The sequence below is a fragment of the Cheilinus undulatus genome, linkage group 20, assembly GCF_018320785.1.
Source record: "Cheilinus undulatus linkage group 20, ASM1832078v1, whole genome shotgun sequence".
Taxonomy (NCBI): Eukaryota; Metazoa; Chordata; class Actinopteri; order Labriformes; family Labridae; genus Cheilinus; species Cheilinus undulatus.
This window is the reverse complement of record NC_054884.1, coordinates 11,185,881-11,212,149: the sequence shown is the minus strand read 5'-3', so window position 1 is coordinate 11,212,149 and position 26,269 is coordinate 11,185,881. Positions and strand designations below refer to the sequence as shown.

The window sequence follows — 26,269 nt, the reverse complement described above, 5'->3', positions numbered from 1 at the left end:
CTCTTAAAGTTTAGCTTGTGTCTAAAATAACAATAACAAAATAGTTGGTCAAAGATATCGAAGGAAAGGTGTCTTGAGAGCTTAAAAGTAACTTTATAGCAACTTTAAGCTAGCATTACGCCACTCAGTAGACCCAGTACTGTGCTATTATTTATATAGTAGTTCATTTACTTATTAAACGATGAAGTAAAGCTTTTTACCACTTGTAGCTCAGCACTTTTAGAGTTTTACTCTTTACATGCATTACTTTTGAAATGCAAAGCTGGATAAAACTGTATTGCACAATTTAAGCCTCCTACAACATGTCACAGCATCTTCAGATTGCAAAGATAGCTTGGTAGGGATCATGCCAGGGCATGCAGAATACATGAGGTCAGACAGAAAATATAAAGATAAGTCTAGAGAGATAAGTCTAATGAAAGGTATCAGACTGGTATTTGCCTCTGTAGAGGGATAAAACAGTCCTGGCAATCAGCCCTAGTCGCCCTCAGCTGTTTTCTTTGTCATCATCAACCACAGGTGTGGCAGCTTCTCTTTTCCTGCTTCCCTGTAAAGGCTAAACTGTAACAATAACCTTTCAATATCAAATGGGTAAATAGTTTTTAGGTGGTTGGATGAGCTTTGTTTTCCCCTAATCTAAAGATATTGTGTACCAAAAATTGCCTTCAAAGTACAGAATAGCTGATTTTATGTGTTAAGGAATGTCAGACAATCTGTTGTGTGATGCATAAATATTCTGTTATTCCTTTCAGATGAGAAGAAGAAAACAAAATCAATTGACAGTGAGGTGAATCCTGTGTGGAACGAGGTAAACCGCTCATGCAAACTCATACTAACATGGCCAAACATGCTTTAACTTTAATTTTAATCAAAGGTGGTTAAAATAGGACGCAAAGCCAAGCAGCAGTAATGGATTTACTTTGTACTTACACATCCTCTTGTAATGTAAACTAATAGACATCACATGGTTTTATACATGGCAATCATATGATCCTCACTATGCAAAGGCACCATGTTAACTGATTTGTGTGCAATGCATGTAGGTCTGAGAGTTCTGCACCATGTCTCATGGGCTGTGTCCCCCTTTCCTTGTCTTGCAGGTGCTTGATTTTGACCTGAAGGGCCAGGCGCTTGAATCCAACTCCTTCATAGACGTGGTGGTGAAAGACTATGAGACTATTGGGAAAGATAAGTAAGTGCAGAAGCTGAGACTGTCACTGATCTCCCTGTTTGCCTTTGTGCAACCGAGGGATTAAGGTGATAAAAAAGGAGCTGCATGCCTCTTCTCTCTGAATCACAGAGCAAATCATTCTTGTCCGAACACATACTTTTGGGGGAATAAGTCTGTGTAGCTAAGCAGTGGGTTTTCTAGAATTAGCAGAGGCTTGTGTGTCATATCTACAGTGTAATATTTGTACGATAATAGATACGAATAGTCCACATAAATACAGACGACAAGCGCTTTTGTAGTACCTTGCCTGCAAAATAGTCACTTGTTAAAGCCCACACCCACTGGCTATGTCATTATCAACTGATACAGAGGGAAAATGAGCCTCATAGTAACATAGTGTTTGAGATGTCTGCCACTACTCCCTCACACCCTGCCTGCCATGCCAGGACTTGCCGGGCTGTGTGGGATGAATAGCCCTGATTGGGCAACATGGATGGATGAATTGTTGTTTGTCTTCTCTCTGTGTGCATGAAAAATGTGTGGCAGTATCTCACTCAGCATGGGGGAAACTCTGCAAGGAAAAGGCTTTTTGAGGCCTTTACAGAGCAGTAGTATAGAAGAAGTGCTGAAAACTGTGCTGAATGAATGCACCTCAGTTGCACCAAAATGCTTGAAGGCTGTTGCTTCTAAATAAAGCCGTAATCACATATGGGAGCAATCTAGTACAACCACAAAGAATGTCTCCTAGACATCACTAATTACAGCGATCAAAGTCATGTCTATGATAAGAAAACAAGCCTTTAAAAGTGTATCTGTCTGTATAATTTATGACAAAGTCCATAAAAATGTGAATAATTTCCTTGTTCATATGCTCTGCCTGGTAAAAGTTTCCCCCTCTGTGCATGAGACAGTCATAACTGTGGGAGGAGCTGTTTCCAGCTCGAGTCCACGTTAAACTGAGTAAAGTTTTCCACTGGGCTGGCCCGTCTGACACACTCCCTAAAGATCTACACACAGGGAGCAGAAATAGGATCTCTCTCTTTCTCTCTCTCTCTCTCTCTCTCTCTCTCTCTCTCTCTCTTTCAGCTAAATAGTTGCACAGCTGCTGTTATGGGTAATCCCTGTCGTTGTGGCAACTAGTAAGGAAAACGTAATCAATGTTTATCTGATGTAATTAGATTTTAGGGAGGAATCAGATGATAGTGAGTCCTCTGTGTAAACAGCAGCATCATCCCGATCATTAAGTTTTCCTATAGTCAGTTCAATGCATTTAACCATAGACATCCCCCCACACTGTTCTTTGTAAGTGATCCAAGCCTTGGTAATAACTATTTTGCTCAAATATTTTACAAGATTTAGAAAAGTAAAGCTGTTTTACATACAGTGAACCTGTTGTTAAAGCATGTTAGAGAAGCCAGAAAAGACTATAGCAGTGTTAATTTGTAGGCTGAAACTATGACTCGTTGACCTCCTTTTTTCCGTGAGGAAGACAAGACTAAGACTAGCGTCAAATTAATTTGAGGAGACAAATTTTGAGTTAAGTTTCAGCAAAATGTTAGTGCTGGAGATTCAAACTCCATGATATTCCTCCACTGTATAAAATACACTATATGAACAAAAGTATTTGGCCACACATAAATATTGAATCCAGGTGTTTAATTTAGACCCCCTGCTACAGGTGTGTAAAATCAACTAGCCGTACAGTCTCCATCTGCAAACGTTTGTGATACAAAATAGGTCGTTTGGAAGAGCTCATTGACTGTAAGTGTGGTACTGTCGAGTGGTTTGTGAGATTTCATCCCTGCTGGATATTCCACAGTCAACTCTGAGTGATATCATAAAAGTGGAGGGGTTTAGGTTTAGTGTTTCAGACCAGTGTTGATTTTGACAGCTATTTTTAATTTTAGTCTCAGTCTTAGTCTTTAGATAAAATGCCTTTTAGTCTGTTACATTTTAGTGATTTCTACCCTTTATAGTTTTAGTCTTGTTTTGGTTGCTAAAAAATCAAAGACATTTTAGTCTAGTTTAAGTTAGGGCTGAGTGATTTGCGAAAAAAGTCTAATTGCGATTTTTTCCCCCAATATTGCGATTGTGATTTAATATGCGATTATTTTTAGGCTCCTCATCTTATGGACTGTTCAGCAAACCCAAGCAATAAACCATTTTATATTATATCCAGCACAATGTTGGATAAATTAAACTAGGGATGAAAGATTTGAAGAAATATCTAATTGTAATTTTGGCTTATATAGCAAATTTGACATCAATTGCAACACTGAAGGGAATGATCATTTTTTGAAGTTATTCCCATTTTGATGAAGAAAATAATATACATGAACAGGAAAGGTTGTATTTTTTTTTTTTAACAATTCCAAGAACAGTCATTTGAATGTATGCATGATGTGAAGAGCATAACATCTCTGCTGCAACAAAAATTGTATCAATCTGTTTTTTTGTCATATTTCAGGTCAAGGAAATATTGCAATGTCTGACATTTGAAAATTACAGCAGGCCATATGGCGATTTAATCTCATTTGGGATTAATTGCCCAGCCCTAGTTTTGGTCCGTAAAAAGTCCTTATATTTTAGTCTTTAATTTTAGTTCAAGCATTTATTCTCGTGCCTGATTCTGGTACCAAATCATGGTAGTGTTTTCTACGCACTGCCAAACATGGGATACCTGCTTTCTACAGCTGAGAGGCAGAATAGATACAGATACATTGTATTTTGACAGATTTACCCACAGTGAAGAAATATCATGGATTTTAAATGTCCTACAAAAACTAAATTACATTTTATTCTAGTTTTAGTCATCTTGATGAAAAGTAAACTTATTTGAGTCAGTTTTAGTCATTAAAGATCTATTTTTAGCTAGTCTTCGTCTAGTCTCTCTCATGGAAAAAGGCTTTCAAAAAACATTTTTAGTTATAGTCAACAAAATTAACACTGTTTCAGACTCTAGGAACTGCTCAGGCTCATAGTCCAGTGTTTCCCACAGGATTTTAGGAGACTATGGTGTGGGACCCTGAACCTTCCAGAAGGATCTGGGGCATGCCTGGTTGAAATGTTTTTACATTTTGAAGTTAAATGCGCTAATCTTGTGCTTTTATAGAGCAAAATAAAGAGGCCTTATCTATGGAAATTTTGTTTTCTTTAAAAAAATCTCTTGTAGTAATTAAATCAGAGGTGAACTGATTAGGCTTTAATTTGATTGACTAATTACATTTTTACAGATTTTACCTTATCTTTCATGGATTTTTATTTCTATAATTCATTATAAAAATCCACTGTCTATAAATGTTTATTTAAAGATAAAAAAAGTCTGGGTTCACAGATAGTTGAATGGTTTAAGGCACGTCCCATGTACACAGGCGGCCCAGGCTTGAATCTGGCCTGTGGCCCTTTGCTGCACATCTCTCCTCTCTCTTGTCCATGTTTCCGAGTCTATCCACTCTCCTCTTCTTTCTAGTAAAGGCACAAAAGGCACAAAATAAATCTTAAATAAAAACAAGTCCTCCAACCTGTATCAGGTCATATGACCATCTCTGATTTTGACTTCAACTAATATCCACCAGAAAACTGTCACAGCTTTTATTTCCTCTATTAGTGTTTCCTCTGTTATTCATGGTGGAGTTGATTTTTGTTTGTTAGCCTGAGTAAGATAAAATCTGTTTAAATGATACCTGAAGTTAATTTCTGTTAAGTTTACATTCTAGAGAGCAATAATTGTTCATTATTGACACTCTGTCCCTTCTGCCTTGTTAATGTAACTAAGGAATTAATGGAATCACAGAATCACAGACCTTTACAGCAGCTGTATTCTCTCTAACTCCTGAATGAATTATTAACAACAAATAATTAACATCAGTGACTGTTTCACTCAGCTAGCACTGAAGATAATCTACCTAACTGCCTTTTTTCTTTCTGTACTATATAAGTGAGTAGAAGGAGTTTTTAACATGTTTTATATCCGCTAGTACTGTTATTATTTCCTGTAAAGTGCTACGTCTGACTGAAGCTCAGTCTTATCAATCACATGCTTGCTGGAATATTAAAGTAGACATTAGGGTAGCACAATACGCTTCACCTCAAGGCTTCTTCTTTCGTAGCTTGAGTGTCTGAAGCTCAATGGTGAGCGTTGGTCACCACACTCGGTTCACGTGCACGAAGAGTTCACTGCTGAGCAGGACAATGTAGCGTTAAAAGTCTTAAATGTTACCTGCCTGGCTGCATTGTGCCAACGGTGAAGTTTGGTGGAGGAGGGATAACAGTATGAGGCTGTTTTTCAGGGTTTGGGTTAGGCACCTTATCTCCAGCGAAGGCCAATCTGAATACTTCAGCTTACAAAGATATTGTGGCATTGTGTGTTTGTGGGAGCCCTTTTTGTATTCCAACATGACTGTGCCTCAGTGCACAAAGCAAGCATGGTTTGGTGAGTTTAGTGTGGGAGACTGGACCACATGAAGCCCTGATATCATGCACCTTTGGGATGAACTGGAACGAAAATTGCAAGCCAGGCCTTCCTATCCATCATCAATGCCTGACCTCATGAATGCTCTACGGAATGAATGGTCACAAATTTATAAATATCTTACAAGTTTTTGCAGAAGTCAATGGAGATATTTATTTTGATATGCCAGCTAAACCATTATATAGAGAGTCATAGGTTCAGCAGTGTCAGTGGGATTTGCATCCTTTGGACTGTGATTGTCCGTACAGGAATTTATGACAATTTCTGTTCAGACATGGCATTATTTGGTAGTATTTTGGTTTTTTTATGCCACATTCTTGTTGTGGATGAGAGTAGATGAGTAGATAGATGTAACGAGAGCACCTGTAGTGTTTGGTGATTAAAATAGACTGTTCTATTGGATTTTTAATAAAATGTATGCAGAAAGTAAAATCAATATAAAGTCAAATTCAGCACTTTTATTTTGAAAAGGACTTCATTCAATCTTTTACCAATAAATCAAAAATACATAAATCATGAAATACTCTGTGTTTTATAGTGTATGGAAAGTCCTGAAATGTTTTCTGTGTTATGTTTGCTATTGATGATTATAAAATGATTATTTCCTTCATTAAGGGTGAAGCAAACCTACACAAAACTCACCAATCCTGCATGCAGCCAGAGGCCAAAACCCTGCAGTCTAGTCCACCATTCAGACTCACAGCTGTGATTATATTAGTCCGCTATCTGTGCTGATGAATGCTGGACCAGTTTCTGACAAGTTCAAGACACGAGAGCGTCTTTAGACCTTATTCAACAAACTGTCCTGTGTGATCATGGGGGAAAAGCTTGTCTGGAGGTGGTAACATTTTAACTCCTTGTCGGTGTTTCCTTCAGAGCTACATTCACACTTCAGGCCTTAATTCTCAATTCTGATCTTTTCTCAGATCTGATTTTTTTGTTTGCCTGTTCACACGGCAGTCAACTTCCTCAAAATCAGTTACGTATCAGATTTTGAGCCACATTCGAAAGTAGCCTGATTCTGATTTGAAAAGGTCGGATTCAATGTGACTTGCGCTGTTCACACTGTCAGAAAAAAATCAGATACGAGTCTCATGTGAGCAAAAAAAATCAGATTCAGGTCACTTTTAACTGCAGTGTGAACATAGCCTTTTAGCTATGCATAACCACAAGGCTGTCTGACCCCTCGAAGTATTTGACCTATTTAGACCAATCTGTGGCTCTGGTGCTAGCATGACTACATTTTCGTTCATTTGAAAGCCTCTAAACAGGAAACTTTGTGAAATATATTTATTATTAGCTGTCTGGCTTTGCATTTAGCTGTTGAACCTTTTTTTTTTCTTACTTTCAAGTAATGTCTTACCCTCAGGTCTGCCTTTAAAAAAAAATCACAATTTCCCTCTTAAAGCTCTTTTAGGACATTGGATATATGTTGAAATATTAGACATGGAAGAAGACTTATTAAACATGGAAGAAGACTTCTTTTTGGTCCTTAACTCCAGTCCTCATCATGTATAGCAAATGTGAATTTATTTTCATAATGTTAACCCTATAAATGCCAGTTTATTTATGCAATGCCACTTTTTAGCAGGTGCACCTGCATAAACAGGTGAATGCACATGGCTCTATTGTTTACACTCTGCTCTGCAGGGATTGTCTGCTTCTTGGTTTTCAAAACTTTTATTTATGATGCAGACATGGTTGCAAAGGTCATGTTTATGAAAGGGGTTTTTAACTCTCTAAATCTCTGTTACCCTGAAAGCAATATTTTGCACCATATAATGTAACCTACTGTAAATACCATATAATGTCTCTGCACATTAATCATATCAGAAATGAGTGAATCAGATTAAAAACCTTAAAACTACAACTTTGAAGCCATAAGTCAAATCAAATTGCAATGGCAGTAGAGTGAAAATAAGTGGTTTTAATGATAGTCAGTGTGGCCTAAAAGGGCTCCAGGAGGGAGTGTTGGGCTCTACAGCAGAGACTTTTAGAAGTAATCTACTGGATTTTTTTTTTCAATCTTATCACTTCATTCATTTTTACTGGATCTGTGCAGGTGAAAAGAGGGGTATGTTTCATTTGTGCCTCTTAAATGCCCCTATGGTAGATAAATGTAGTAAATTGCACTCCAGGGTGATCTTTATTAGATAAAATGTAATAAAGTGCCCTAAAGGCAGCACTTCCAGTGGACAAAACCTGATGAAGTGGCCCTTTAAGGGCACGTTACCAGTAAGCAGCATGTGCCATAAGCTCAAAGGTATTCAGATATTTTCACAGACATCCTCCTGAAATAAATGGATGAATAGTTCATAATTCCTAATCTGTTTGATTACAGTGGTTATACTTACATAGTAAAAACATTGAATCTTTGCCAGGGTTAATATTTCACTAAAATGGTGCCTTTTTTAATATTTGGCCCTGCCCCTCAAACATCCTGAGTCCACCTCTGCATGAGGGAATCTGGTTGGACAAATTATTTCACAGCTGAACCTCAGGGTATATTTTCATTTCCTCTTACAGAACACAGAATCAGACATCAGGTGGTCTGTCCAAATATTTCACCTACTTCCACCTAGCGAGTTTACAGGAAACATTGCCGCTTGACTTGCTAAAGCTGAGGCAACAGCTTTATTCAGGAGGCTGATTTTCACACCCTAGAGAAAGATCTGGGATGAGCTGTATCAACACACTCATCCATCCACATAGATCTGTGAAAGGAAATGAGTTATGACAGTAAGAGGGAGTAAACTTAATGAAATGAACACCAGCCAAAAGCTCCATGTGCTGAAATGCTCCTTCAGAGTTGTTTCTTTTAGATAAGGGAGTAGAAGGGGATGAAAAGTTCAAATTTTAAGCTTGTTTTTGAATGGGTACCCATATATGTCCAGGAAACTTTCAAAAAAGCAGATGTTGTTTTAATATTTTAAGACCAACAATAGCCCCACAGTAGACAAACTCGTGGTAATGTATGGCAAGTAAAAGTGGCAGGGAAAATTTACTTTTAAAGGACAGAAACCATTAACAGATCAGTCTCTTGTCGAACAGTTATCTGCTGAGATTATGGGCAGAGGATAGAAGCAGAGACTGAAAAAAGAGAGAAAACATTCAGACAGAAATAAACAGCAAAGCAAAAGAGAAAATAGACTGATAGTTGGATAACCAATAGTACTGATATGCCTACAATAAATATTAAAACTATAATAATGACAGAATACATCCTGATAATGAAAAGAATTATAGTAGTTGTTGGAGCTGAGCTGTTCCATGGCAACACGCTGACAACAACAGTGACTCACATCAACCTACAGTGCCTATAAAAGTATTCACCCCTTCGGATGTTTTACGTTTTTATTGATTTTATAAATCGGTCATGGTCAATATAATTTGGCTTTTTTGGACAAAAAATATACAAAAAACCTCTTGAATGTCAAAGTGAAACTGATTTCTAGAAAGTAATGCCAATGAAATAAAAATATATAATTTAAAGTAAGTGCATGGATGTTCACCCCCTTTAAGGTGGCTGACCTAACTCAACAGAGACCCAGCCAATTGGTGCTAGACACCTGAGTCTGGAAAGGCCAGTCTCCGGTTAATCAGTACTCCTGGCTACCACTACACCATGAAGACAAAAGAACACTCAAGACAACTTGGAGAAAATGAAAAGTGTAGGTCAGGGGATGGATACAAAACACATTTCCAAGGCACTGAAAATCCCCCAGAATTCAGTAAAATCCATCATCAGGAAATGGAAGGAATATGGCACATGTGTAAATCTGCCTAGATCAGGCCATCCTCACAAACTGTGTGTCCATGCAAGAGGAAGACTAGTAAGAGAGGCCACCAAGACACCTATGACTACTCTGAAGGAGGTACAAGCTCCAGCAGCTGAGATGGCAGAAACTCAGCATACAACAACTGTTGCCTGGGTTCTTGACTAGTCAAAGCTTTATGGGAGAGTGGCATGTTAAGGAAAACTCAGATTAAATCTGGACTGGAGTTTGCTTAAAGGCATGTGGGAGAGTCCATGGTCCATGGAAAGTTCTTATGTCTGATGCTTTTTGTCCAGCAGACAAGACTCTGTGTTTGGCAGACATCAGACACTGCATATCACCACAAACACACCATCCCCACTGTTGAAGCATGGTGCTGGCAGCATCATGCTGTGGGGATGCTTCTCCGCATCCCCAATCCCCAAATAGATCAATGGGCATGTTTACATACAGACAGAGGGAGAGCAACACAGGGGCTAAGCCTATGGCAGCATAACTAGGGGCTGGTACGAGACTGTGCCAGCCCTGACTACAAATACTATTAATATGTTTTAAGCCTACTCTTGCCACAGATGGGATATCAGCCTCCTAGACCCAGACTGACTGCTGATTCCACATAAGAGGGGCCTGCTAATTAACAGTTCTGCCTCCCATGCTACTTCAAGAGACTTAAAGAAGCATTTGAAATATAATTTTCTCAGACATTTAAAAGCTTAGTGCATGAGAACGATTTAAATTTCTCTTTAGATGTTATGGAGCAAATGCAGAAAAAATGTGCAGACAGAAAGCTCTCTGTCGTTTCATAGCTATCTGTCTATAAATGGAGACTCAGTCAGCTATGGTGGGATGTTTCCCTGTGACTCATCCTGTTGTGGTCATTGCACTGTGTTCGAGTACAGATTAATTTATCTTTTAGCTGAGTGTTTGCAGGGAAAACATTAAAGAAATTTGCCAGTCAAAGCATGCCGGACCATGTTTTCCCTATTTAGTTCACTCTGCTGACTTAAACTAAGCTCTACTAACTGTCTTTTTTGGAAGATGTTCAAGCTAGTGCCACTTCTAGTCAAAGTTTGATAAAACAAGCATAATATATAACTTAATCTCTTTTGAATTTGAATGCTCTTAATCTAAAAGCAGTCAAGCTGATAACGGGGGCTTGCAAATGGTTTACATGAGGAAGGCCTTATGTTTCAATCCAGCTACGTAGCCAACTTCCTGAATGTTTTGGCAAGATAAATAGTTGGCAACATTGTGCATGTCTCTCCACATCTTACCTATGCTCCTGTTTCACTAGTCCAAATTTTGATAACAGGAAATCCCCAAATGCCCTGTATGTTTTAGAACCACATACCAGGAGTCACGGACTCCCTGGAGAATCCCTGAGTCGGCCTCCTCTCTGATTCAGAGCGCTGAGTGCTGCCAAAAGAAATCTCCATTATTCTGCTTCCAGCAAAACTCTGTCCTACTGTTTGTTCAGTGATGAGAAGTACTTGTAACTTGATACGCAGCTGCTCTGAGTAACTGTATGTAATACATAGAAGTATGTCTCCATAAAAAGGTTTTTCATCAACATATATTTCTGTTGAACAAATCCTGTAATGATACAGTTTAAAATAATTGATGTCAATTCCGTCCACTTTGAAAACATGGCAGTTCACTGTCTTTTGAGTTTCTTTATCTAATATTTTTTCTATTCAGGCCTAGAAGAGTTGTTATTAAAGGAGAAAAGCACATAGTCTTGAATATTTGTGTATTTGTCCAAAGCTATAGCTAAGTTCTGGTCAGTCCTGGGTGAGTAATTAGATGATGTCATTTTTATGTTGCGCCTGTAGTGACTAACAAATTCTGTCTCTTGAAAATTCCTCCTCTATCCAGTAATACTGACTAAAGATAAGTCCACCCAAAGAATAAAACAATTTAAATGATGAATTGCATTCCAAACTGTTACTGTGGATACAATGCAGGAACAGTGATAAAAGAAAACACAATGTGTGGCTAGATAAGGTACTTTTTGCCAAACAGTTAAATGTGATTAAATGTGTTTGGGAAGTGTTGATTCAACCTACAGCTATGATCACTACATTACCCACAATCCCAGAGTGGTGAGCAACATCTCTAAATTGCTTTTAGCTGGAATTGAAAGAACCTTGAAATGCAAACAATTGGGAGTCTCGGTTCATTTCAGTTCCCTTCGCAGGAAGTCAAAGATGATCTGGACACGCTGTGAATGACAAACATGTAACTTCTGTATGGTACTGACTGTACACTGCCTCATGAGGTGCGTTTGTTTGACTGAGCAGGCAGGGTTTGTTAGCTCTGGGTGGTGACTTTCTGTCTTCCACTTTTGTGAATGTGACTTACTGAGCGCACACGCTGCATTTAATTCCTGTTTTGTCTGTAACTGGATAGTTGATGTGTTGGCCTGCTTGAAACAAAATGATTTTTTGCTTTGCAACAGCAATTTGATATCCAATTATTGTTTTTCAAGTTCCTTATTGTGTGTATTTTTTAACAGGCAATAAATCATTCTATAATATAAACAACACAATATTAGAATAAACCAGGGCTGAACAATTAAAAAAAAAAAATTAATTACCATACGTCCAGGTTGATCAGCAACCATGAAGACCCAACATCCAGAGAAGCATTAGGTCTTTCACTTGAGTTAACCTTTGAGTGACTGATGGTTTCAAGAATTGAAACCCCCTTCTTAGCTAACATTACATCACCCTTTGGGATTGTTGTAAGATGCACAAGGGTTTAACAGTTTTACATACATTATAAAACATATTTTATAACTATTCAGTGTGTTCCGAATCACTCAATTCTATATAATTCACTGCAGTATTCTTAAATGCTTTTCTACTTATTTTTAAAAATGAATTGCAAACAAGGATTAGGCAATGATTTATCCCAAGGGACTCATTTTCCACATGGGTGTAGAACAGGAGGGCTGATTACCCAGGCCTATGGTAGGGATCGAGATCAGGATGATGGAGGGGAAGAAAGCAGGGATAGAGAGCAACATGAGGATGATGGTTAAGAGATAGAGAGCAACATGAGGATGATGGTTGAGAAGAACGCAGGGACAGAAAGAAGACTACAAACACCCTGAGCTTAATATCAGAGAAAAATGGCTGCTGTGGGAGTATGTTGAATTGGGCTAAAACAAGAAATACCTGCAGGATTGTTAACGTGTTTTATAGCAACATGCTGGAAATTATACTCAGGTAATATGAAAGTATCTGAAAAAAATGTGTCGCAATTCTTTGTGTGTGTTTAATGTTTCCTTGCTGTGTTTTCTCTTGCAGATTCCTTGGATCAACTAAGATCTCACTGAGAGACCTTGCCACTGGTCAAGCAAGATCCTTACCGTCCAAAAATGTTCCTCTGGCCAATGAAAATGGACAGAATATTGGAGTGAGTGTCTTTTTTGTGAATAAAGCAATCTATCTCTATAAAGCAAATAATTTACCCTCAGATCATTTCCTTTTTAGGCTACAATCGATCTTGTGGTGAGCTATGATCCTCCGGCCGGTGCGGCCCCAAACTCCAGTGACCCTAACTCAGGAGACGCTGTGGTGGATGCTGGTGTGTTACTCTTAATGAACTTAACTATATTGTTGTTATAAATGGGATTTGAGGCCTGTCAGGTGTTTGATCTCTGCTCATCTTCATTTCTGCTGCTCAGGTGGTGGAGGGGAGGAGGGCGATGGGACTCATCCAGACGGGGTCCAGGGGGGCTCTGCTGGGACTCCACTGTCCCCCGGTCAGTCTGTTAACCTACGTAAGCGACTGGCCCGGGCCCAGAGTCGCCATCGACTGGTCAATAAACCTCAGGACTTCCAGGTCAGTCTGACAGTGTTAGCTAAGCTATACAGAAACATATTATCATGATTGGGTCAGAACTAATATGTGGGTAGCTGAGCTGAGCTTCATCAGACTTCAACAAAATGTGTGAAAGTGAAGCCATTATTCCCAGGCATCCCTGAAATGGAGAAATGTGTACATACTGAGTATCATGAGTGGGAAATTAGCACCCGCTACCCTCTAAATGCAGGTAATTTTTAGGAGTGTTGGGTGAATTTGTTCAACCTACCTGCGACTAGGGCAGCTATATTCAAAGTAATGTTAAATGCATGAATTGAATTCTGCTTTTCTGCTGGTTCCTACTGACTTTGTGAGCAGACCCACATGCTCAATAACCAAAGAGCCTGCCTCCGCCCTGTGTCAGAGCTGGTTTCAAATATTTATATTCAGCTGTGTGATGGGATGCTTTGACTCATTATCACACCTGTTTGTTAAAGGTGTGTTAGAACCGATGATCATATTAATCACTGCACATACACAGTATATGGACTTGGAACGGGTAAAATTACTTACAGTGTAGAGAATTTAGTTTGTAAATCATTTTGAAAACCACATTATCCTTCCTCTCATTTAAAAATCATGCACTACTTTGTAACGGTCCATAAAAACCAAATCAATCAAATCAGATTTGCAGTCAAAACAAGAAGAGTTTTGCAGAGCCTGAGCAGAATGAAAGCTTAAGCAAGGACTGTACCGGTCCAAAGAAAAGTTGAATAACCCAAACAGTGGATGCTTTTGTTTGAGGATTTAAAAGTCCAAGTATGCTTTATTCTTTTCATAACAAAAGATTGTTACCTTTGAGAGGCTTTTTTCATTCCTCTCAATCCTTTTATATGATTGCATGTGTCTGGATGTTTGAAAAACCTGCATGAAGAAAACAATCAACAACTTTGAAACAAGTTTTATTTTGATTTTGCCATTAGTAAGAAAAACTACTGTCCAAATGTTTCCCACTTTTTAATTCTAAATTTAAAGTCTAGGTTACTTTCAGATTGCCACAGCCTTAAAGGACACATATTTTACCCCTTTAAGATCAGTTTATATTGGTCTCAGAGGTTCCCAAAACATGCCTGAGAAGTTTGTTGCTGCAAAAACACTCTAGTATTAGATTTTTCCATGTCTAAAAAACAACCTCTGTTTCAGCCCTGCTCAGAACGAGCCCTTTTTTTGTCTGTGGCTTTAAATACAAATTAGCTGTCTGACTCCGCCCCTCTCAGGAAATGGATGTGGCTTAATGGATGAGGCTCTCCTGATCCTGAGAGGAGGATCAGGAGAGGAGGGCGGAACTTTCATCCAAGCTGGGAGGGCCAACTGAACCTGGGGGCGGGGCTAACTCCCCACATAACATCATGAGGTGAAAATCTGAGAGCAGCTTGTTTCAGCACAAATTTACTAAAAGGTGGAGAAAGAGAGGGGGGAGGGAATAAATTTTTCTTATCCTTGGGGGGGATTGTTGACAGGCTAGAGGCACATATTTTTGCTAGAAAAGCCAGTAAAGGTGTATTTTGCATAACATGTGGCCCTTAATTATTGCTTGATAAGGTAAATTTTTACTTTTATTATAAAACATAAACTGAATGGATTTGATCAGAGTGTGGTGCTGTCATCCTGTCATTACTTGTGTATTTTTTATTTATGCTCATCATGTCACTCTTTCTTTATTTTTAAGATTCGTGTCCGGATCATTGAAGCCCGTCAGTTGCCTGGAAACAACATTAAACCAGTGGTGAAGGTCAGTGTGTGTGGAGACACACACAGGACCAGGATCAGGAGAGGGAACAACCCGTTCTTTGATGAGGTACTCTTCTAACTCTTAAAGTTTGTATCCGTCACAGATTTAAATCAGTTTGGCACGGTTTAGAGCTCAGCCTTCCAAGACTAAGAGTTTGTCCTCAGGGTTCAAGTTTGAATTTGTTTCTTGTTTATCCTCATGAGAACATTCAAACTTTTATATTGTCACAGATGTTCTTCTACAACGTCCACATGCTGCCATCTGACCTGTTTGATAAGAACATCAACTTCCGGGTTAGTACACGTCTGTTTTAAGATCACACCCTCATTGAACATGCATGAATACAGCATTTAAACCTTTATTTGTTACTCTTTCAGATTTATAATTCCTATTCACTGAGGGCTGACAGTCTTATGGGAGAGTTCAAGGTGATATGAGTTTTTTGGTTGTTTCTGAGCTGTTTTGAATATTCAGAATAGTTGGGTTAATGTGTATTTCACTGCGACTAATCTGTTTTGTTCTCTGCCACAGCTGGACATCGGGTACGTCTATGATGAACCAGGTAAGCTCGTCGCAAACCACAGATTTGTGTGTCATTTACATTTGCTCACAGGATGCTGCTGTTTGGCGTGTCAAGGGAAGAGTGGGAGAGGGAAATTTTTGTGCTATTTTTAGTAAATACTTGTTAGGATCTGCTCAGAGTAGGAAATAATGATTGGTTATTTGTTAGGTCACATGCATGTTAAGGCACAAGATTGGCTTTGGCATGATATGGCTCTTAATAGGCAGCCAAATGACTACTTGTTAATTTTAGAGATTGATAGCACGCATTTTTCAGCCGAAATTTATCTTTGGGTGTTACTTTAGCCTTACAGGGACATTTAATCGAGCTCTTGTTGTCCTCTACCTTTTTGTTGTCATAGCTTAAGAGCAATCATGCATTTTCTCTGTTTGCCAGTTCTAAGCAGATAGTGGATCTACTGGAGTTTATCTGTAATATTACTGTTTTGTTTCACTTTTGTATGCTCTTGTACAGCAGGCTGTCTTTCAGCATCAGTTCTTTCATTCAGCAACTTAAAAATATTCCTTGTAAGCTGTTGGGACCAGAATAGCAGAAAACCAACTCATGTTTGCAGCCTGAAGCATGACTTAATGCCCTATGTGTGTCCTGTATTTGTAAAAAAGTGCTTGTAGCTGGCTCAGTACCTCACACTAGTCTGTTCATCTACACAGTCCTGCTTCAGGTATATACCTAACTACTTTTTAGGGTCTCTGCATTACACCTAATTTTTAAGTATGTTCTGTCTTTTGCAGCCCACTGTGTTATGAGGAAGTGGCTTCTGTTAAATGACCCAAATGACTCCAACTCAGGAGCTAAGGGTTACCTCAAAGTCAGCCTGTTTGTGGTTGGCACTGGAGATGAGCCACCGGTACGACTGAGAAACCACAGCGCTGTATACTTCCTGCCGTGCTGTTATGCTTCTCTCTTTATACCTCTGTGTTTCTTAAATCTCCCCCAGGTAGAGAAGAAGGAGGCTAATGATGATCAGGATGACATAGAGAGTAATCTGCTGCTGCCAGCTGGTGTAACTCTGCGATGGGCCACGCTGTCTCTGAAGGTGTTCAGAGCAGAGGACATACCCCAGAGTAAGACGAGCACAAGTTATTCTATCTTTAAGCAGCCCGTACAACATTTTTAACTCATCTTATTGTTTATGTTACATTATTTCTATGTTGTTTATAAACAGAGCTATAACTACTTAACTAATGCGTTAGTAAAGCATTTGTAAAGCTGAAGTCTTCTTCTCTACAGCATTATTGATTCATGTCATGTATAAACACAGCTATAAATGCTTTACTGATTTATAGTAAGGTATGAGTGGCCCTAAACTGAACCAAATTAATTTACTAGCTCTTTTGAAGCTTTTCTTATGCATCAATAAAGCATTTATAGCATATAAATGATTTATCATGCTTTATATTTGATGATTTAAGTAAAAAATGATGCTTTATTTATTCTTTACTAATGCTTAATAGTGTTTAGGGCTATAAGTATGTGGTCAGAGGACTTGAATGTAAAAGTTAACTTCTTGTTTGTCTTTTTCTGACTGCTGAACTTATTAAAGCAGAGATTATCATTTTTTGCCATACAGTTAAAATTCATTTATTTTCTGATTTTAGTGGATGATGCATTCATTCAATCAGTCAAAGAAATTTTTGGAGGAGATGAAAACAAGAAGAACCTCGTTGATCCATTTTTAGAAGCACGCTTCGCTGGCAAAAAGGTTTGTCATCATTTTTCCCTTTTTTCTTATTTTATTATGTTTATTGTACTTTTTCAAGGATAACAACACAGTATATACATATTTACAAGTCTTCGTGTATGCATATGCTTTACAAAGCCAAAACAAAATGAATGAAAGGACAAAAACATCCGAAATATGTTTTCTGAATAATGCCGAGTATCTCATAAAATGTGTCATGCGCTCTAGTATTTATATATTTTGGAAGGTGACTTTATGAGTCTCTATTCTTCCTGTGTTTTAAAAATTAATGCATTCAGGAAGTTTTCAGATTTGTATTATCATCAATATATGTGTAGTACCCGATCATGACAAAATGAAAACACAATTTAAGAATGTTTTGCAAATTTATTAAAAATAAAAAAATAGATTATCACATTTATTTTTATGCTCAACATATGAAAGCCTGCTTGCAGTCAAAAAAACTCAGCATGAAAGTTAAGTGTGCTTTGCACTGAGGAGGGCTTTTTTCTAGCCTCTCTGCTATAAAACCCGGATCAGTGCAGAGCTTCAGTGACGGTCATCCCTCTAGATTGTTGTCCCATCTCCACTCAGGATCCACTCAGTGACCATCAGGTTCTTGCTCACCTCTCTAACTAAAGCCCTTCTCCCCTGATGGCTCAGTTTGACTGGACAACGAGCTCTTGGGAGAGCTCTCATTCTCTCATTCTTCCTTCATTTGAAGATTATGGAGGCCACTGTGTTTTGGGGAACTTACAGTGCAATGTAATTTTTCTGTAGCCTTCCCCAGATCTGTGACTTGAAACAATCCTGTCTCTGAGCTCTACAGGCAGTTCCTTTGACCTCATTGTTTGTTTTTTCATGTCCAATCAATTTAATTTACCACAGGTGGACTCTAATCAAGGTTTAGAAACATCTTAGCAACAATCAAGAGAAATGCGAGAACCTGAGCTAAATAAAGGTGTTTTTTCAAAGGTTTCTGAATACTTTTGTAAGTGTAACATTTCTGTTTTTATTTGTAATAAATTTGCAGAACATCTAAAATTGTGTTTTCACTTTGCCATGATGGGGTACTGAGTGTAGAAAATGAAAGAAAAATGTTGGGTTTTTTTTCCGATTGTATCAACGGACTGCAACATTAGATAATTGAAAAGAGAGAAGGGATCTGAATACTTTCTGAATGCACTGTAGTGCTGTTATTTCCATTGAGTGGTGTCTGTAACTTTTTCATAGCCAGACATCTTAAAATGCTTTAAAGCAGTGGTATTCAATGAGCCACATGTGGCTCTTTGTCTCTGTCTCTTGTGATGATTTGTGGCTCTTCTGTGTCTTCATTTGAAATATCTTTTGCCCAGAAATCCTTTTAAAAGGCCAACTATGACCTCAGAAATTATCCATCGCAAGCTACATCAATCCGTTTGTTTCCCATTATTGTGCAGTTGGCTTAAATTTTCAACCTTTATTTTTTTGTCTATTTGTCTATATTTCCATTGCCCTTATTTGCATTGTCCCCTTATTTTTCCTTTTTTGCCACTTTTAATCAATTTTTCTACTTTCAATGCCAATTTTTGCCACTTTTATCCTATTTAGGGCCTTATTTCAACCAGTTTTTGCCTCTGGTATCCTGCTTTTTGCTATTTGCCATTTTTCCCATTTTTTCCAGTTTTTGCCACTTTTCATCCCTTTAAGCTGCTTTTTGCCAGTGAATGCCACTCTTGCTGCATTTTGGTCACTTTTCACTCATTTTTTGCCATATTTTTGCCACTTTTTGACCATTTTTGCCACCTCTAACTCATTTGTCACCCTATTTTTGCCATTTTTTACCCAATTTTTGCAATGTTATGCCTATTTTGCCCCTTTGAACCATTTTTTTTTTTGCACTTCTTTGCTGCTTTTTGACCATTTGTGCTACTTAAACTTATTTTTATTGTCACTTAAACTCATTTTCAACTCTTTTCACCACTTAGATTTGCACTGGTATTTTTCATCAGTTTGGCTCTTTGGTTGAGCAGGGTTGAGTAACACTGCTTTAAAGCATGTGTCCAGCTGTAGGTATCTCAGTGTTTTTCCAGGCTTTTATGTAATGTTCATATAGATTATAGAGTAGGAAACATTTTATTAATAGTTGAAAGTCTCAAATCAGGTGGAAATAGCTCAAGAATAAATACCCAGGAGCAGACAGGCAGTCGAAAAGAGATATCAGATACACTTTGAATGACCTTTTCTCAGGACAAACATTTAATTCTTAGCTGCTTTTGTTCATGTAAGCGTAGACATTTTAAGTTCATAAAAATGTGTTTTTATTTCGTCCCACTAGCTGTGTACTCAGATCATCGAGAAAAATGCAAACCCAGAGTGGAACCAAGTTCTGAACCTTCAAGTAAAGGTGAGTCTCCTTAGAAATAATCTGTGAACACAGCTAAATGGTTTTCTAGTCTTCATTATAAATACCTGTTTCTTGTGTTTTCTCAGTTTTGTCAAGTATGTACCTGTTTTTTTTTTCTTTCCTGGTGGTAAAACATAAATAGACTAGTGATACTCAAGAAAATCAATGGAAAAGAGAAAATACAGTGGTTTATATTAGGCTGTTTTTGTAGTTTATTATCACTCACGTTTGTTACCTTCCCACTATATTTCTTTTTTTTATATACTTTATAACTCTGTTCCTCTTTTTCCAAAATTATCTGACATCAATTCATCACTTTAACATCACCCTGTTGTGTCATCTCTTGTTTTATGTTTATAGTTCCCCTCCATGTGTGAGCGAGTCAAACTGACCGTCTTTGATTGGTGAGTCAAACATTTCTGAACGTTATCTAAGAAGAGGCCGTTTTGTTTTCGTCCTCAGGTTTGGCAAAGTGCACGACAACAGATGTGCAGTGTAGTCAGCTGTGTTTGTGTGTACATTTTTCCATGCCAAATCACCAACCACATGAGAATAATGCAGCAGCCTATGATTCATGCACTGCACGCCCCTCCCTTCCCCTCTGTTAGTAATCTGGGATCCTGTTGGCACTGTCCTGCAGCCATGTATTTTCTAACTGTGAGTGAATGAACAATCTGATAAGTCAGGTCCAGGAAGGCTAACAGGAAATCTGTGCAAGAGGAAAGGTTTGGAAAACACCTCAGAAGGTGCTGAAAAGACAGAGAGTTAGTGGAAGCACTGTTGAGAGATTATGTTTGTCTTTTCTACCCCGTACATTCAACATCAGTTGTGAAATTTCTGTTTCAGTTTAACCTATGAGCATACAGTGAGTCCAGATATTTTTGTGTTTACAGGGATCGTTTGACAGGAAATGATGCTATTGGAACGACATACCTGAACCTGTCCAAGATAGCCTCCTCTGGTGGAGAAATTGAAGGTATTTTTTTTTTTTTTTGGTTCCGTTTTGTTTTTACAGTTAAAGACTGAAAATATACAGTTACACTTGGCTGGAGATGAAGTGCTGAAAAGCCTCAACCACTGACTGTGTATTAAGATGGCAGCTGGCAGAGAAGCCAAATATATATAAAGCTCCACCACCTGACTGGCTGCAGTATAAGTCATACGCCTCCCTCCATGTTAACAGACAGGACATGAGGATAATATCAAGTTAGAATATACATAAAAAATGTTTTGTTAAACCTGAATTCTGCCATTATTGATATTGTCATGCTGATTTCAATAAAGTGATCATTTTTTAAATTAGTTTTGTTTTAAATCTTTAAAAAGAACTAACAACAATTGTTGAACTTTTCATAACTGAATGCCTCCTTCAAAATCAAAACTGGGCACACACCCACAAATCCATTAATCATTAATTATCTACATTAATTTTAGTTTCCAAATAAAAGGCATACCACCTTGTGTACCATTATTAATTATCATTATTATTATCATTTTGTATTTATTATTTATTATTAGTTATGATTTATTAAGTTAAAATGATTAATTATTATGTATTTATTTTTATCATTATTATTATTACTTATTATTATTAGATAATGAGCCAAAATAAATGCCGCCAAAATTAATGCCTCTGTCCCCGATCAGTTTTAATGTGAAATGATGCTCTAATAGAAAGTTGCATACTTCTTGAGCTCCACCGTAGACTTTGAGAATAAAAATGTCTGCAATTATTTGCAGATTTGAAACAGTCTTTGAGATGTTCATGGATACTTGTGCTGGATTTGGATTGTGTGGACTAGGACTGAACAATGTAAACTTTGCACAGAATGCAAGGAAATTTGTGTTTGATAGATTAATTCTTTGTTGTAATGATGCTTTTGGCAAAGACAATCTTAAACCGTTAGAAAGCCTGTTAACTTCCCTTGAAAATGTTGCCACATTTGTAAGGATCATGCATTTGTGCGATGTAAAAAGACAATGCATTTTTCTAGTTTAATTTCCTTTATATTAAGAAAAAAAATGTCAGTTTTTCCCAATATCATTTAGTCCTAGTAGGGACCCGTCTTGATGCAATAGGACTGTTTTTTGTTTGAATATTATGATCAGGACAAAACAGTTAAATTGCATTGTGTGACTGTCACTTGTCTGACAGATTTGTAGATTGAAGCTGCTTTGTTGATTTGATCTTTAAATGCTTAAAATCAGTGCGATTGGAGTAAAATTTTAAATACCTGTGCCCACCTCTGTCCATAACCAACACAAGACTCTTCTGCTGTTTTACTAGAAAGTTAAGTGTGCTTCTGTTGGCAGAAGGGGCACTGATTCTGCAATCCTACCAGCCAACTTCCTGGTAGAATTCGTCACTAATGCAATGTTTAAATGCCAATCACACTTTCGTACATATAAGGAGATAGAGATGTGTAATCCATATTATTATACAGTCAGTGTTTTGGGCCCAAAAGCATTCAACCAAATACTAGAATTGGATAACTGTGTACGAAAGATCATTTTGTTTATCTGTGTTTCTGGAAACCTGGAAACAGTACCTAAAATGTCTTTTTTCTCCTGGAATAGAGGAACATGCAGGAATTGAGGAAGTTCCGTCCTATGAAGGTTCACCTGCGCTCCTTGTTGCTTTGTGTTGCATGACATGTTTGCAAAGCTAGTATGCTAGTTTTGTTTATGTTGTGTATGCTGCCCTTTGCTCTCTTGACTTAAGCTTCCATTCGCATTAATTACTGTTTTGTTGTTTTAGCGCCTCCATTTTGCTTACCCAGCATTCACTGCTTCCATCTACATGTGTCCATCACCACCGCCTGAAATGCAGCATCACCAAGAAACTAACATTGCAGCTTTGCGTTGCTTAGCTCGAGTCCATCTATAAAGAGTCTAAGTGTATGTTCATTCCTTCTCAGCGAACACGGGACAGTCTGAGGTGGGTTTCCTGCCTGTCTTTGGGCCGTGCTATGTCAATCTGTACGGTAGTCCCCGAGAGTTCACCGGCCTGCCAGACCCTTATGAAGACCTCAATTATGGCAAGGTAGTGTTGAAGATGTTCATCAGTGTATCAGTAACCTTCAACTTTAAGTCTTTGTTTTTATTTCCATCTTTTTCCTACGCTCTCGTATTGTTTTGTCAAGAGTTTGTGCTGTCTTTGCAGGGGGAAGGAGTGGCGTATAGGGGCAGGATTCTGGTGGAGCTTTCTACTAAACTAGAGGGGAAAGAAGACAAAACAGTTGACAACATCAGCAATGATGACATCCTGGTGGTGCAGGTAGAGTAACTCATAACCCACTAAAAAAATCATGCTGTTGTATGGTCTAAAGTGTTGATTTGGAGTATGCTAAAAGGTGGAGAAAGCTGAAGTTGGATTCTGGATGGGATCATGCCTCTATGTTTTTACTGGTTTGGCCTCTCCCAGCAGTTCCTGTGTTGAAAGGAGGGAAATGGTGTTTGGTGGAGAAGGTCCCTTAAGAACTGAGACAGGCAAGAGAGAAGGGCTGAAGCAGGGTTTATGAATGCAGAAGAAATCTTATTAAAGAGGTCACAAGGGAAAAAGCTGATGGGACACGAGTGATTTAAGTTGTAAGAGTAGGAGCAGGTCCTAAACTTCTAGGCCAACTTCATCCAAGCTTGAAACCTTTTAAATCTGGTAGGGAAGTATACAGTTCAGTCTGTAAGTATTTGGACAGCAGCACATTTTCTTCTTCTGTTTATCACAACAGTGGATTTAAAAAAGATGAGATGTGACTGAAGTGTAGACTTTCTGCTTTAATTCAAGGGGTTTCATAAACATATGGCATTTTCCATTTAGAATAAAATTCAGCCATTTTATTCAAAGTATCTCCACTACCAGGAGCTCAAAAACATTTGAACACTTCACTGGGGAGCAGTTTCACTGTCTGATGTTACCTCGATACTTCAAGACAAATAAAGCCAAAAAAAACAACGAGGTGTGAAACTATTAGAAAGCATGCCAAAATGCACTAAAGATGAAGTAAACAGCTGGGTTTCTACACAATATTAATTTCTAGGGCTGCAGGATTTTTTTCCTGAAATCAGATATGCCGTTTTTTTTTGTTTTTTTTTTACAAATTACTCCAAGCTGATACCAATATCAATACCCATATTTAAATGTAGTTCAGACCTAAAACTTCAGAACTTTAAACACACAATTTAAAGTTTGAGGATGAAGCAATTAAGAAATTTCAGTCCTTAAAACCCACTTCAAAGTGTAAGAAATGATAAAAAAAAAATAAAGAAAAAGACTTCAGCAGATGTACGTCTTTTGGTCCAGCCAAAAAGCCCACTAACTTATTTGTTCCTATAGCCAATATTTACAGCTGATAGACGCTCTTAATAAATCAGCAGAAATTTAGATATCTACCCAACCAATAATTCAATTTTTAAACTGATACCTGCCTGTACCGATATCGTACACATAATATTGTCATCTCCATTAATTTCTTAATACTTTCTAAGTTGAAACATTGGTGTTCTCTTGTTTTGAAGTTAATATTGATATGTTTTCATTTCAGTCTAAAAATACTGCAGGTTTGTGTTATCCTAACCAGTTGGACAAACACAGTGGAAATATAGGAGCTGCATTTTACTCATACACAAAATAGCAGAATCAGACAAAGCACTGACATCTTATTGGATTTTTTTAAGCTTTTCATAAAGCTATTAGAAAAAGAAAGTAAGAGAGGTTCAAACAACGTGACTATACATTTCTGAGAGTAAATAGCAAAAATCAACATGTAGTTTTATTATATTTTTTTCACTACATTAGAAGTACCAGCGGAGGAGGAAGTACTGTCTGTGTGCCGTCTTCCACAGCGCCTCGATGATCCAGGAACCAGGAGAGCCGATCCAGTTTGAGGTTAGCATTGGTAATTACGGCAACAAACTGGACACTACCTGTAAACCTCTGGCCTCCACCACTCAGTTTAGCTGCGCTGTGTTTGATGGTGAGAAGGATGTAATCTGATGATTCACTGAAGACTTAAAAGACATGAATTTTAACCTCTTAGCTCATGTTGAAGATTTTTAAAGGCTGTTTGAATTTGTCCAGGTAACCACTACTATTACCTGCCCTGGGCGGGCACAAAACCAGTGGTTGTGGTTACATCATACTGGGAAGACATCAGCCACCGTCTGGACTCTGCCAACATCATCCTCTACATTTATCACCGCCTGGTAAACCTACATTATCCTCTTTATCCTAAGATTGATGGCTTTTTGTGCAAGCCTGAGTTTGCCAGGTTGTTTGCTGTCTTTAAAGAATTTTGTATTGGACTGAAGTCTGACACACGTGTGCATTCGAGTCTATAATGGAAGGTTTATATGAGAGTACTTATCCTCACTTCTGTTGTGTTGTTGTTGCAGCAATCAAACCTGGAGGCATTTAAAACTGGCATCTTGGCAAAAATGTCTGACAACGATCTGGTTGAGGTGTGGCTGAAGCTGCTGACTCAGCTAATTGAAGACCTGGAAAGGTAAATAGAGGATATGTTTTTTTTTTAAATGCAGCTAGATGAATCCAGTTGTTTTTATGTGTTTCTGAATGAAATACAAGCCTGATAGAATCACTAAAATGAGTCCAGTGTGTTCAGAACAAATTAACATAATACAATGGGATTTCCAAGTTAAAAGGCTAAATATTTTATATGACTGCAGCTTGATTTTGTGTATGCACTCCTACAGTTTCCCCATGCCTGAACTGGAGGGCCGCTCCAACCTGACATCTCTGGACGTCCAGATCAAGAAGCTGCGAGACAGCGGGCTGACAAACATCAGGGATGGCGCCCGACGCATGAGAGAGGAGGCTAGAGAGATCAGAAACACTCTGTCTGATCTCGAGTCCTGGGCTGAAAAACTGAAAATGCTGGCTGAGGAGGTGAGGAAGATAAGGTTTATCCATACAAACAAGGCTGAAACATCATCAACCGATGACTCATACTCAACATATTGTTAGTTTTTTCTGCATTTGTTACCATGATTTTCCTGTTATTGTGTACAGCCTCAGAACAGCATGCCTGATGTGATCATCTGGATGTTACGGGGAGAGAAGAGAGTTGCCTACTGTCGTATCCCAGCGAACCAGATCCTCTACTCCACGTACAGTGAGCAGGCCTGTGGCCAGCACTGCGGCAAGATGCAGACCATCTTTTTGCAGGTACTCTTATTCAGTAAAATACAAAGACAGAAAAGTTGGAAAACTTGGGGCCTGATTTCTCTAAAGTATTGCACAGCTTTTATGCCAGCTAAACAATACAAATTATTTAAAAATACATCAGGGAATCCACATAGAGGGGAATAGGATGAGGAGTTTAGACATCGAGGGAGGGCTACAAGTACAGCTGCTACTCCTTCGCATTGAAAGGAGCCAATAGAAATAGTTTAAGTATCCGCTCAGGTTTTCTAAGCATGTCCAGTTGGAAGAAAACCTCAGGGTACACCCAGGACTTGCTGGAGTTTTAATATATCCTGTCTGGACTGGCAAAGCCTTTGGATCCCCCAGGAGGTGAATGAATATTTAGACAGGGAGAGAAATATCTGGGATATCTTGTTAAGCCAGATGAGTAAAAATGGAT

At 38.2% G+C, this 26,269-nt stretch overlaps 1 protein-coding gene across 6 annotated transcripts in view; it reads left to right on the top strand.

Moving 5' to 3' along the window:
• LOC121527970 (myoferlin-like) overlaps positions 1-26,269 on the top strand; it is a 49,811-nt gene that overhangs the window by 276 nt on the left and 23,266 nt on the right. For 2 of the 6 annotated variants that reach the window (XM_041815022.1, XM_041815024.1), the window contains exons 2-24: positions 753-808; positions 1,101-1,192; positions 12,730-12,838; positions 12,916-13,009; positions 13,110-13,267; positions 14,958-15,086; positions 15,251-15,313; positions 15,398-15,448; positions 15,552-15,582; positions 16,335-16,450; positions 16,541-16,667; positions 17,202-17,305; positions 19,602-19,670; positions 20,031-20,074; positions 20,564-20,646; positions 22,248-22,286; positions 22,589-22,713; positions 22,834-22,947; positions 24,466-24,643; positions 24,748-24,872; positions 25,062-25,171; positions 25,380-25,572; positions 25,696-25,851. In XM_041815022.1, the coding sequence (XP_041670956.1) occupies positions 753-808; positions 1,101-1,192; positions 12,730-12,838; positions 12,916-13,009; positions 13,110-13,267; positions 14,958-15,086; positions 15,251-15,313; positions 15,398-15,448; positions 15,552-15,582; positions 16,335-16,450; positions 16,541-16,667; positions 17,202-17,305; positions 19,602-19,670; positions 20,031-20,074; positions 20,564-20,646; positions 22,248-22,286; positions 22,589-22,713; positions 22,834-22,947; positions 24,466-24,643; positions 24,748-24,872; positions 25,062-25,171; positions 25,380-25,572; positions 25,696-25,851 (2,366 nt within the window). Of the gene's footprint in view, positions 1-514; positions 592-752; positions 809-1,100; positions 1,193-12,729; positions 12,839-12,915; positions 13,010-13,109; positions 13,268-14,957; positions 15,087-15,248; positions 15,314-15,397; positions 15,449-15,551; positions 15,583-16,334; positions 16,451-16,540; positions 16,668-17,201; positions 17,306-19,601; positions 19,671-20,030; positions 20,075-20,563; positions 20,647-22,247; positions 22,287-22,588; positions 22,714-22,833; positions 22,948-24,465; positions 24,644-24,747; positions 24,873-25,061; positions 25,172-25,379; positions 25,573-25,695; positions 25,852-26,269 lie in introns of those variants that run through there. The other 4 variants (XM_041815023.1, XM_041815027.1, XM_041815025.1 and 1 more) reach the window with 3 other exon arrangements.